The 14,618-nt window shown below is 41.5% G+C and overlaps 1 protein-coding gene across 6 annotated transcripts in view; it reads right to left on the bottom strand.

The window, feature by feature from the left end:
• Positions 1–233: 233 nt before the first annotated feature.
• Positions 234–14,618, bottom strand: part of SLC23A2 (solute carrier family 23 member 2) — a 117,388-nt gene continuing 103,003 nt past the window's right edge. For all 6 annotated transcript variants that reach the window (XM_083184568.1, XM_083184566.1, XM_083184565.1 and 3 more), the window contains 2 exons: positions 7,050–7,145; positions 234–5,586 (listed from right to left, as the gene is read on the bottom strand). In XM_083184568.1, the coding sequence (XP_083040694.1) occupies positions 5,357–5,586; positions 7,050–7,145 (326 nt within the window). In that variant the 3' untranslated portion in view covers positions 234–5,356. The remainder of the gene's footprint in view (positions 5,587–7,049; positions 7,146–14,618) is intronic.

The following is a 14,618-nucleotide window of genomic DNA, read 5'->3' as shown; positions in this document are numbered from 1 at the left end:
GTTCAGACCTTTGACGTAACTTCTTTATCCACAATGCAGAGAATTTATTTCCACATTATAACAATATTCCCACATGACTTACACACAATATCAATTTTGCTCATTTATAAAAAACGAAAAAAACAAACAAAAAAAACAACAGTATAATAGTAATAATAATAATAATAATAATAATATATCTGAGCACCTGTAAGTGGACTTTACCATTGATTGGGAGAAAAAAAAAATCATCAGCAGGTATATCAATTTTTATTATTTATATTTAACAAGCTTTAAAAATACAGAATAAAATAGCTTTTTTCTACTATTATTCACAACATCTGGTCCAATATTACATATTTTTCTTAAATATATTTTAACGATAAATGAAAGCCATGTTAGAAAAAAAAACACACTAAAATGAAATTATTTCTTTAAAAAATTGTAACAAATTACATCTTGGGGAGAAAAACAGAAAGCTTTATATTACAGTCAAAACATAAGCAAAACAAAAAAAACTTCCGCAATTGAACTTTTTAGGAACGGGAGGGACTATTGCATAATAGGATAGTCCATCCAGCAGCCTAACCGTTGTGCATACAGAAGGATAGTTGGGTTTCAACATAAAATATAATTTAAGGGCTTTTATTTGCTTATCTTAGTTTCAACTAGTTACATCAGCAGAATGCAAAAACATTAGTGCACGTAAGTCAGTTATACTTTTTATTTATTTTTTACAAATTTTTATCAACTGTGAAAAATAAAAAAAGGAATGTCTGAAATGCTTAGAATGGCACACTTTCTTTAAACTTTATTCAGTCCCTCGCCAAAGGCGCCAGCAATATCGAAGATCGGCAAAGGTTGGCGCAGGTATGTAAACGCAGTATCAAAGTCAGATTTAAAAAAAACAAACCCTGTGGTGTGGAATACCTGAAAACCAACTTTATTTAGTGTTTTCATTGTAATACTGCACATTTCCCCCCACCCAAAGTTATTTTTAGGTTCGCTCAATACAGTAATAGGACACATCTTGGGACAGTGAAACTACTAGCATATGAGAGGTGCCATACAAAACTGAACAGAGATACGGATCCTCTGTGCGTATACTGTCAAACGCTGAGCAGTATCTGTTTTCGGACACAGTAGGGCTCAGTAAATGCATGTTTAATCGGAGATCTTATACTGTTCATGGAGGATGAGTGAAGTAGGTTTACAGACGGTTTCTGCTTCAAAATTAAAACTGAATTTCCCTCAATGGGTGAGACAATGAATTTGTTGTTCAACAACTATTTGTGTGTGACCTAACAGGACATGTGCATGCAAAACCAGAGAGGGGAGGGCTAGGTCTGTACAGGCCAAGCCTAGTTTTAGTAACAAGTACAAGGCAATGAATGAAGAAAGGGCAAAACAACCCGAAAAAGCACAGACCACAAGCATCGTATTGGCATTAGTTAGTGGGCTTTTGTTTTAAGTCTATTCTGTCCAATTTTGGACAATGCCATATGTTATTGCTGTCGTCACCATGACCGTTAGTGCACTGTTGTTACTGGAACCGCACAGTAAAACTCCTCAGTGTGTCCAGTCGGACAGAACAAATAAGAACAGAATTCTTTTATTCTCATCTATTGAGTGAGGTGGGAAGGAGTCATCCAGCCTACACTCTTCGCTACACTGTTATTTGAATCATCAGAACAGATGTGGTAAAAACAAATGAAGTTATGCCTGTAAATAAATGTGGTAGATCGAGCAAATTTTCCAGACACTTAGGTCCCCTCTCTAAGGAAGGTTTAGCTTGCCTGCAGAATGGGCATTAGTCTGCCGTAAGGAACCTTACAAGCCCATAGGCACAAAAACAATGTAAAGGTAAGGCCCATGCGGACTCCGATGCCTGCTACTCTCTATACTAAGCAGTGCGGAATAGGGGAGGGACATTTCCACCTAGAACGAGTACTGTAACAGAGCATATACATGTTGCTTATGTGGAGGTGAAGACAGATGCAGAGACTCCTACAGGAGAAGGCAACTGCTGTGGCAGCAAGATACAAAGCAATTATGATCATCGGCATTATAGCTCTTAGTCTAGGTTAGCAACTCTATAGGAGATGCTAAATGTATTCATATTATCATGTTAGTTGGACTGTACTTCAGATAATAGCAGTCCTACTGTATATCAATCACAATTCAGAATTGGAAAGTCATTGCTCCTTTACCGTTAGGGTTACAAGACCAATGACCAAAGGACCATAGAAAGTAACTGCTATCAAGCAGAAAATGTGTCAGCAGGTAACAAGAACAAACTTCTCTTATAAGATCTCAGAATAAATGGACATAAAAGCCAACAAACAATAACCAAAGTTGATGTAAAATATTAAAAGCAAAGGCCCCTTTGATTTGAGGTGTTACACTGTAATGGCTATATGTGTACAGGAAGCTATTATTTTCAGTTACCATTAAATTAAGATAGGAGAACCTTGGCATAAAACGGGAATACCTAATAATCATGTACATGCTTATTATCTCATCTGTACTCTTATCTATGGAACAAAGTTTTTTTTTGTACTAATTCCTGCTGCAGGCTTCCCTGTTCTGATATGTATATATACCTACCACCAGGACAAGTAGCTGGGTAATTAAGCCCACTCATGCTGTACTTAACTTACACTAACCTAGATGTGACATTTCGTTTAGAAATAGTAAGTGAATAAAACTTAAAGGTGATATTAATTTAAAGTGAATGTACTTACTGTAGGTGTATTAGGGGGTAAAGCATATTTGAATCGGTTTTCATACCGGGATGTATTTACGGCAATCATCCATTATACATTTGTTTTTGGCTAATATAAATCAGTGCCTTCTGCAATAGGATAGGTTTTCATCCTTACAGCGGTTTGCTCCTTATAATTACTGCTAGCTACTGTAGGTACCTCTCCCTGTAACTGGGTGATGGTCTCTAAGGGGAAGGGTCTTGTGCTCAAATCCAAGAGGCACGTTGGGGGTGGGTGTCTAACTAGCAAACGGGTACAGCCGTGGTTGCATGATATGTGAATGTAAAAATACCTTGAAGCACCCACATAAAAATATAGTATCATGAGATTATCCGCAGTCATACTATAAGCATACTTCGGTGTATTCACAAAGTGGTGTTGCCCATCACTTTCCGAGAGAAAGCGAAAAAAGTAATGTCAACTTTGTGTAAACCAAAAACTAATAAAATGTCTGTAACATCCTCCTGTTCCTGCATGGTTGACTCCCAAAGAGGAGTACCCAAGACGTGGGCAATCACACAGTTCATTAAGACCAATGCTGGTTAACGATGGTCTAAATCAGGTCTGGCCAACCAGTGGCTCTCGAAACTTCAAGTCTCAGAATGCTTAACCAACTGATCAATGGGAGGGCATGCTAGGATTCTGTAGTGTAGCAACCGCTGTAGACCAACAGGTTTTCCATGCCTGGGGTTAAGGATTAGGGGTAAAAATGGCGTGCGTGTTGCAGATGGTTTCAATGTCTATGATAACCGCATCTAAGTGTATCTGTGGCATACAGTATGCATGGTACATATAGATCAGTAAATTCCTGGGCTATCCCCAGTTATCGCATATTGGATATGGCTGTATAATGTCGGTAAAGAATGCAAACACCATGCTAAATACCCTTGTCTATAAAAAACATGTTTTCAGGATTTCACTGTGTGGTAACAGTTAGATTAACAATCAGCAAACTACCTGCACCTGATGACGGCCGTTAAATTAAGACCTGCTGGGTACATTACAATTAAATTCTAGTATTTCTTTTTTTTTGGAATAAACACATTTTCGCACTGTACCCCAAATTGTATGCATATTGAGAAACCCATTGGGAAGGGGGGTATTGTTTTTTGACTGATATATAATGAATAGTGCCTTACTATTTTCCAGTCAGTTTTGATTGAATTTCATAGCATTTGGAACAAAATTTGAGTAAACACTTTTTGGAGAGGAGTCCCAAATGCTTTTAAGTCTTTTGACAGAGACTGGCGCGGTTGATATAGCTACACGTGGGTTTGTCCCTGGCAAACTTGCCTTAGAGATGGATGATTCATGCAACTGTATAAATCACATATACATAAACTGTGACTTGTTTTGGAGAAGGTTATACTTTACAAACTGTTTAGCGTTCACATTCACTAAAAAAAACAAACCCAAAAAAATGTATACATCAACAATATTTTCCTTTCAAAGTATACGTGTCACCAGCTCTTAGCTGAGGCGGCCATGTTTATCACCGGACAAGTATTGGCGCCTCCTGTCCTAATGCACCGATTGGTTCTGCACTAGCGTCACCCGCAAACTGCAGTCTTTAATGTGTGAAAGTGACACGTACTGTACACCAACTACAATGCTGGGCCCAAGAGGGATACACTAGATGTACAAGTTTTACCGTATTTGACCTGATGTTTAATTATTTGCCATGAAGCACAAGTGTGCAGGAGGATCACAAAGGTTTTGGGAGCTTGTAAGTTACACCATTTCAGTTAACGGAGGAGCAGTCACGTGTTTGTCTTTCAAACTCCAAAACCTGTGATCCATCACGTTTATCAGTAAAAACATCATTAAGGCGGATGGACATACAATAAATACAAAACAGAAAATAAATATTACAAATAAAGAATCTGCTGCAACGGTAAACCAAATAAATGATATGCAAAGTTAAAGATGGCTATGCACAACATAAATACATTTACACATACTTCAGAAGTCATCTCCATTTTGAATGGCTGATGGTTAGAAGTGAGCACCACCTAGTGGGTATACTGGTCTCTACACTTCATGGGGGGGGAGAAAAACCTGGCCCATTCACCAGAGATTCAATCACCCGGTGTAAAGACTGGATGGGAAAGACAGGAGAAGAGGTGACGGTGTCAAATTCACCACTGTACACTCGGATTCTCCCATTGGAGAATTGCAACAGAATAATTTAAAATATTTCAGGGCCAAGACAGAAAGTCAGCAAACAGAATGTGCCCAGGAGGTAGGCACTGTACCCGTTTAATCAGCCAGTGTTGAGGTAACCACTGATAAACCAGAGGTCAGCCGTGCAGAGAGAGAGAGGGAGGGAAGTAGATAGGCAGGACATATTGCTTGTAAGAGTATGGGGGTAGAAAGGACAGAGCAGGAAAAGGAAAACACTGTATTAGAGGCACAATACCAAAATGGAGGTAAAAAGGTGAATTAAGCTCACAAAGACCCTTTGTCTCAGCCTGGAATAATTCTAAGTAAATATACAGAGAATACTAAACAGAACATCTGTTTCAAGGCTTTGTAAACCTGGCAAGAGATTGCAAAAATGGATTTACTGTACGACAAGACTGAAGATGGAAAAAAAAAAAAGGAGGCCTGGGTTATACTTTGGGCTCTGGCTCCTCATCTGTTCTCCGACTCTTCTTGTTCTTCCTAAGAGACTTCCATTTGTATCCTGCAAATGTGGGACTGATAGGAAGGTAGCTGAAGCACTTGTACTTCCGGATAAAGTTCATAATGAATGGTATGTCATAGGAATCATTCCCTTCCATACTCGGGCCTTTGCGAGCCCCACGCTTCCACTTCCGGATTCCCCTTTCTTCAGGTGTGCCTGAAAGGACCATTCACTCAGGTTAAAACAGAGGATTAAGTCTGTATGCTTTAGGTAACACGAATGCCCTGTTATGTATGTAGGATAAACATGCCTCAAAAACATTTCCAAACACATATTTTTCTGTATGATGTCTAGTAGAGGGACAAATACACATTACAGACCGTAAGCAAACTGTCCTATGTTCTATTACTTTCTTCAACCTGATATAAGAAGAATAAGCTCTGGTAGATAGTGCTCAGGTTAGAGGCATTTGTATCGCTTTATTTTTTTATTAAACTGTTTAGGCCCAAAATTTTTTATTTCCGTCTAGATTATAAAATTCCTGGTGCAATTCACACGGTGCAATTTTGCTTGCGATTCGATCCCGATTCACTTGGTATCAAATCAAACAGCAAGCAAAATGCACTTGATTTGGCCTATATAGTACAGATCTGAACTGTCTTGACTGCACAGTCTAGTTTTCTATTCCATTTTGATGCCGCAAATCAGTATCGAATGCGTCTGAAAACTGTTCTGTCCATTTGATTTTTTTTATATATGCAAAATTGAATAGAACAAGAGACCAAATCGAACCGTGTGTACGGGGAATTAGTGATATTTTCAGCCACAGGGAATAATTCGGAGGCTCCCAAACACAAGGTACCCCAATGGTCCAGGTTTTAAGTATAACCATGCTTAACCACAGGTGACTTAATAAGTACCTCAATTTCCTTTAACTATCATGTGGGGACCGTCAGGGTGACTTGTGCATTGTGTTTAGGAACCTCTGAGCTTATACACAACAAAAGGGGAAGACTTCTAGTGTGTATAGGACTAGAGAGAGATTACTGGACAGAAACCACGGCTTCTATCTTTTATGCGGATTTTAGATTGAATAACCAATTTGTAACCATAAGATAAAACCGTGCACTATGACCATTTGTGTGTTTATTTTGACATTACACAAATATAAAATGGCAAAATAATAATAAGATAAATGGCTTTTATACTAAAGGGGCCTGGATACATCTAAATGCTGTAGATTAGTGATTGTCAACTTTTTACCTTGCGGCACACTAAATAAGAATTTAAACTTGCCAAGGTGCACCATGAGATCCCCACACGGCAAAACACATTGGCCCCCACAGGAAAAAAAAACTTTTGGCCCCCATATAAAAAAAAGCACACTAGTCCCCATAGGTAACAAAATAAAATACATTGGCCCTTTACATGAAGAGACCAGTAAACAACAGTTTAACTGGTGGTGGCTGTAAACTGGTCTCTAGATCTGGGGGCACACTTGAGAACAGCTCAAGGCACACTAGTGTGCCACGGCACATTGGTTGAAAAACACTGCTGAAGAATCGGAATAACAGTGCTGACACATGGCCCACATAAAGCCACATTACCAAATACCGTACAAATGCTTATCTTTACACGTGAAGAACATAGGCTAGCCTAGGGCAGCAGAAACCACTCACCAGGAATAGTGTTATCCAAAATAAAAGCCACGCAGCCACCCACAAACATGGCTGTCGTAAGTAGCACATTTAGCACTTGATCAATCTCTGCAATGCCTGAAAGAAAAAATGATGATACATGGGAAGGCCTGTTCCACAGGCGGAAGTTATCATTTATTCTTTAAACCTAAATATTTTGTAATAACTATTTTTATTTTTTTTAGAGAACCACCCTACCTATTTTTTACTTTACAAGGTAAAGGTACAGATAAGGTAAAACAATGTGACTTTACAACTTATGGTTACAGCTTCAAAAGAGATAAGGATGTGTTCAGCTACTCAAAATTCCAAGATTGGACCGTCACTAGCGCTGGGTGTAAAAGCAAACACTGATCTCCTAGTGTGTATGACCCAGGAGGCAAGCGTTGCAGTTGATCCTCACTCAATTGAAGAGTCTGACCAGTTGGCTTGATCACCTCCCTGGATATATGTAACAGACAAAGAACTTACTTTAAAGTTCTGTCTCGTGTTCACATAGCAGGTACTTGCTCAGGGAAACAATCCTCAAATATGCGTCTGTGTGATAAGTGGAAACAGCACTTACTTTTAGGTTCAAACTCGCATGCACGTAGCAGGTGCTTGAAAGGACCAGGTAGTCACTTGGTAGGGGGTAACACAATTTATTCCACACGATAAAACACACAAGGATAGCGGGACACAGGTCCAAGGCAGGAGGCGCAGATAGTCCGGCGGAATAGCGCTGCAGACGCGGCCGCGATAAGCGCTCCTGAACGGTCCTGGTTCCCTTCCGTATAGATGCTGCTGTGTGAAGCAGGTAAGATGGCGTCAACGCGTTTCGGAACCGGAGTTCCTTTTTCAAGATAAGCCATCGATAGTTCTTTGATCCTTTTAACAGGTAACCTCCGGATCACATGATTATCACTCCTCCAATCGGAACCTGTATAGCCCGGCTTGTATAGTGTATTGGTATCATAACATTACTAACCGCAAGCGTTACCAGACAGTCTGGGCAATAATCATAAAGTGATACAGAGAACTCTGCGGTACTAAACATACATAATCCGAAGCATGATATATAAATTTATAAAATATATAAAATATATAAAATATACAGTACAGAAAATGGTTTAAAATCACATATAAAACATATCTACAATACTCCTAATCTTTCTCCATATTATAAAAAGCCGGGCATGGGGAGATAAGAAAATGAGAGAAAGGACAGATTAGTGAAGGTAAGATACACCTAGACAGGACATAATAATGGTTACAACAAATTTAAAGTGCACAATCAGTATAGCAGCATAGCATTTAATTAAAAAAACCATTTATACTCGAAATCAAGATTGAGACCTTTAGGTGCTAGTGTTTTTAATTCAAAGATGGTTCTCATTTCGAGTCTAGCAAGATCACTTTCTGCATTGCGGGTTCTCCAATTTTTATTACATACTATGATGCCGCAGAATGATTTCAAGTATTTAATGTTACATTCATGTTTTACTTTAAAATGCATAGACAAGTTATGTAGCTCATAGCCTTTTTTTATATTACGGCTGTGTTCGGCAAGCCTCTCCTTCAGCATCCGGCTGGTACGGCCCACATATTGGCAGCCACATTGACATTCTAAAAGATATACTAAATTCCTGGAGCCACAAGTAATAAAGTCTTTGATGTCATACGACTTATTGGTAATATTAGACTTATAGCTGGTGATCTTACTGGCGGTTTGGCAAGATTTGCACATAATGCATTGTCCGCATCGATAAAAACCCTTGGAGGTTATTCTTGATGGTCTCTTATCGATGGGGATAGCACTTTTGACAAGCAGGTTTTTTAGATTGTCCGCTCTTCTATACACGAAACGGATTTAGAGATAAAGAGAACCTCATTATTGACTTGTGTAGAGGCCCCCTACACAAGTCAATAATGAGGTTCTCTTTATCTCTAAATTCTCGTCTCAGCATCGTGTGGTTGAGCGCATTATTAATAAACATTGGGGAATTCTTATTAGAGATCCGGCATTAAAACAACATCTGGGCACAAAGCCCCGTTTCGTGTATAGAAGAGCGGACAATCTAAAAAACCTGCTTGTCAAAAGTGCTATCCCCATCGATAAGAGACCATCAAGAATAACCTCCAAGGGTTTTTATCGATGCGGACAATGCATTATGTGCAAATCTTGCCAAACCGCCAGTAAGATCACCAGCTATAAGTCTAATATTACCAATAAGTCGTATGACATCAAAGACTTTATTACTTGTGGCTCCAGGAATTTAGTATATCTTTTAGAATGTCAATGTGGCTGCCAATATGTGGGCCGTACCAGCCGGATGCTGAAGGAGAGGCTTGCCGAACACAGCCGTAATATAAAAAAAGGCTATGAGCTACATAACTTGTCTATGCATTTTAAAGTAAAACATGAATGTAACATTAAATACTTGAAATCATTCTGCGGCATCATAGTATGTAATAAAAATTGGAGAACCCGCAATGCAGAAAGTGATCTTGCTAGACTCGAAATGAGAACCATCTTTGAATTAAAAACACTAGCACCTAAAGGTCTCAATCTTGATTTCGAGTATAAATGGTTTTTTTAATTAAATGCTATGCTGCTATACTGATTGTGCACTTTAAATTTGTTGTAACCATTATTATGTCCTGTCTAGGTGTATCTTACCTTCACTAATCTGTCCTTTCTCTCATTTTCTTATCTCCCCATGCCCGGCTTTTTATAATATGGAGAAAGATTAGGAGTATTGTAGATATGTTTTATATGTGATTTTAAACCATTTTCTGTACTGTATATTTTATATATTTTATATATTTTATAAATTTATATATCATGCTTCGGATTATGTATGTTTAGTACCGCAGAGTTCTCTGTATCACTTTATGATTATTGCCCAGACTGTCTGGTAACGCTTGCGGTTAGTAATGTTATGATACCAATACACTATACAAGCCGGGCTATACAGGTTCCGATTGGAGGAGTGATAATCATGTGATCCGGAGGTTACCTGTTAAAAGGATCAAAGAACTATCGATGGCTTATCTTGAAAAAGGAACTCCGGTTCCGAAACGCGTTGACGCCATCTTACCTGCTTCACACAGCAGCATCTATACGGAAGGGAACCAGGACCGTTCAGGAGCGCTTATCGCGGCCGCGTCTGCAGCGCTATTCCGCCGGACTATCTGCGCCTCCTGCCTTGGACCTGTGTCCCGCTATCCTTGTGTGTTTTATCGTGTGGAATAAATTGTGTTACCCCCTACCAAGTGACTACCTGGTCCTTTCAAGCACCTGCTACGTGCATGCGAGTTTGAACCTAAAAGTAAGTGCTGTTTCCACTTATCACACAGACGCATATTTGAGGATTGTTTCCCTGAGCAAGTACCTGCTATGTGAACACGAGACAGAACTTTAAAGTAAGTTCTTTGTCTGTTACATATATCCAGGGAGGTGATCAAGCCAACTGGTCAGACTCTTCAATTGAGTGAGGATCAACTGCAACGCTTGCCTCCTGGGTCATACACACTAGGAGATCAGTGTTTGCTTTTACACCCAGCGCTAGTGACGGTCCAATCTTGGAATTTTGTGTTGCTATATTAGGAGATTGATGGTCTCCTGGACCCATTTAAGCGGCTTATCATTCATTTGATTCTGTGTACTCTTTTCACGCCAGGTTACATATTTGTCCCATTTTTGCCAGTGTTCAGCTACTATTCTACTAATGCAGGACCACATCCAGTATCCTGTAGTGCCATGTTCCAATGGGCGCTCTACGTCTCTGACTGAAATTGCCTTGCTCTGATGTTGTTCCACGCATATACTTCTAGCCTGATGCGTTCAGCAGTGACATGGTTCTATACTGTAACCATCTCTGATTGATAGTCTCCTGCATTGCTTCTGTGACATGCTACTGTATGCCTTTGATCTGAAGTTTTTTGGCAGTGCTGTGCTCCCATGTTGTACTGTATCTCCATTCATGACTGGAAGTGTATGCCAGTATCGTTCTCCCATGTCCTATCTCCATCCCTGACTTGAAGCACCTGGCAATGCCCTTCTCCCATGTCATATTTCCATCCCTGACTGGAAGCGCCTGGCAATGCCGTGCTTCCATGTCAGATCTATATCCGACTGGAAGTGCCTGGCAATGCCGCTCTCCCATGTCATATCTCCATCCCTGACTGGAAGCGCCTGGCAATGCCGCTCTCCCATGTCCTATCTCCATCCATGACTGGAAGTGTCTGGCAATGCCGCTCTCCCATGTCAAATCTCCATCCCTGACTGGAAGTGTCTGGCAATGCCGCTCTCCCATGTCAAATCTCTATCCCTGACTGGAAGTGTCTGGCAATGCTGTTCTCCCAAATTATACAGTATTTCCATCCCTGACTGAAGTTTTAGCAGTGCAGTGCTGCCAGACATGACATGCCTCACATCTGACTGAGGGGCAGATTTATTAAGCTTGGAGAAGAGATAAACTGGAGATAAAGCGGAGCAAAGGTAAAAGGAGATAAAGCACCAGCCAATCAACTCCCAACTGTCTTTTTCAAACACAGATGATTGGCTGGTGCTTTATCTCCTTTTACATTTTCTCCGCTTTATCTCCAGTTTATCTCTTCTCCAAGCTTAATAAATCTGACCCCAAAAGTGCCCTTTGGGGATTTGCCATACCATGACTTCACCTCAAATCTTATGTGCCCTTTAATAACACTGGGGCAGACGTATTAAGCCTTAACAAGAGATGAATGCAAGGGTGATAAGGAGAGATAAACATCCAGCCAATCACCTGCTTACTGCCATGTTACAGGCTGTGTTTGAAAAAAGTCAGTAAGGAGCTGATTGGCTGGACGTTTATCTCTCCTTATCACCCTTGCATTTATCTCTTGTTAAGGCTTAATACATCTGCCCCATTGCCACAAGCCCCAGCTAACAATGTCCAGCATATCCATGGCCCATTGCCGTAACTCTGATCTGAATTGTACGGCATGGAATTGTCCAAAGCCATTCCATTACCTCTGAGATGAAGTGAGGAACAGTCTAGAGTGCCACACCTCTGTCTCTGAGCTAAAGTGTCCAGAAGTTACATTGCCCCACGACATACCTCCCCCACTGAGTGAACGTGTCTGGCAGTGCCATGGCACCACCTGTAATCTGTAGGGTCAGGCGGTGTCCCAATGCCAAGCATTGTCTCTGATCTTAAGTTCTTGGTTTTCATAATTGCAACATGCCTAGCAACTAGCACTGACTAAGTGTTCTACACTGCTCCATACCACGCTCTGATCTTAAGTATCCGGTAGTGATTACCCCACTTCTGATCTAAGGTGCCTTGCAGTGACACTGCCCCGTGCAATATGGCAATCACAAATTGGAGTGTCTAGATGAAGACCTTGCTGCAAAATGAAAATTAACATATATCTCATATATAATTCTATATTATACAAGCCTTTAAGATGGTAATAAAATAACCAACAGCTGCCTTGATGGATGAAATTTCCCAGGACAATATTTGTGCCAATATATATGCCAATGAAAGATTAATACAATGAACATTGTAGCTTTGGCTAGATTTGTGTTTAGCTGGTGCATATATGCATTAATTTCACATTCAGATACTGAAATATCAGACACAAACTGTAGGCAGGAGACTCTGGCATTATGCTCCTAAAGAGAATATGTTTCCTATGTTTTACATGTTTGTATTTGGTGATTTTGGTTCAATACGAATCACTCATACACACAGGATTGGGTACTTATGTATGAGCCGGGTGCCCACTAAACAAATAGCATCGCATGCGTTTTTTGCATGCAATGCGATTTTCCTATGTAATTTATTCACTGCTCTCTGGGCCTTGGGCGTGCGACGAGATCGCATCGCATGCGATCGCAGCTCCCGCATACGATTTTATAGGGTGCAATGCCATTTAATATAGTATACACCAGGCCAGAGAGCAGTGAATAAATTACATAGCAAAATCGCATCACATGCAATCGCATCACATGCAAACAAAATCGCATGCGATGCGATTTCACTACGGTTTTCTATTTGTTGTTTTGCACAGAGAACTCACAAAAGTATAAATAATTCTATAGACTTATAACAATTTAGTTATTCATCCACAGTATTTATGGTATGCAGAATAACAGAGAGGCATGCAAGCCATGACAAAAGAACAGAGGCGTGCAAGCCGTGACAGAACAATAGAGAGGCGTGCAAGCCGCTACAGAACAATAGAGGCGTGCAAGCCGCGACAGAACAACAAAGAGGCATGCATGCCGCGACAGAACAACAAAGAGGCGTGCGAGCCGTGACAGAACAACAAAGAGCCGTGCAAGCCATGAAAGAACAACAGAGAGGCCTGCAAGCAGCGACAGAACAACATAGAGGCGTGCAAGCTGCGAAAAGAACAAAATAGAGGCGTGCAAGCTGCGACAGAACAGAGAGGCGTGCAAGCCGCCACAGAACAACAGAGAGGCGTGCAAGCCACAACAGAGAGGCGTGCAAGCCGCGGCAGAACAACACAGAGGCGCGCAAGCCGCAACAGAACAGAGAGGCATGCAAGCCACCACAGAACAACAGAGAGGCGCGCAAGTCGCGACAGAACAACAGAGGCGTGCAAGCTGTGACAGAACAGAGAGGCTCGCAAGCCGCGACAGAACAACAGAGCCACGCAAGCCACGACAGAACAGAGAGGCGCACAAGCCGCGACAGAACAACAGAGAGGCACGCAAGCCGCGCCAGAACAACAGAGAGGCACGCAAGCCCCCACAGAACAACAGAGAGGCATGCAAGTCGCGACAGAACAAAAGAGAGGCGCGAAAGCCACGACAGAACAACAGAGGCGCGCAAGCCGCGACAGAACAACAGAGATGCCCGCAAGCCGCGACAGAACAACAGAGAGGCCTGCAAGCCACGACAGAACAACAGAGAGGCCCGCAAGCCGCTACAGAACAACAGAGAGGCGTGCAAGCTGCGACAGAAACAACAGAGAGGCGTGCAAGCCGCGACAGAACAACAGAGAGGCATGCAAGTCGCGACAGAACAAAAGAGAGGCGCGAAAGCCACGACAGAACAACAGAGGCGCGCAAGCCGCGACAGAACAACAGAGATGCCCGCAAGCCGCGACAGAACAACAGAGAGGCCTGCAAGCCACGACAGAACAACAGAGAGGCCCGCAAGCCGCTACAGAACAACAGAGAGGCGTGCAAGCTGCGACAGAAACAACAGAGAGGCGTGCAAGCCGCGACAGAACAACAGAGAGGCGTGCAAGCCGTGACAGAACAACAGAGAGGCGTGCAAGCCGTGACAGAACAACAGAGAGGCGTGCAAGCCATGACAGAACAACAGAGAGGCGTGCAAGCTGCGGCAGAACAGAGAGGCATGCAAGCTGCGGCAGAACAGAGAGGCGTGCAAGCTGCGACAGAACAACAGAGAGGCGTGCAAGCCGCGACAGAACAACAGAGAGGCGTGCATGCTGCGTCAGATGCTTTCTAATGCCATTCTAGCCTTAAAGGTGATCTCAAAATTGTCAAATAAAAACATAATGAATAACTAGAAGGGTGTTTATCCT

This window comes from Crinia signifera, chromosome 4 (genome assembly GCF_055691185.1).
Source record: "Crinia signifera chromosome 4, ASM5569118v1, whole genome shotgun sequence".
Taxonomy (NCBI): Eukaryota; Metazoa; Chordata; class Amphibia; order Anura; family Myobatrachidae; genus Crinia; species Crinia signifera.
Note: the sequence above shows the minus strand (reverse complement) of the source record. Positions and strands in the feature narration are given on the sequence as shown.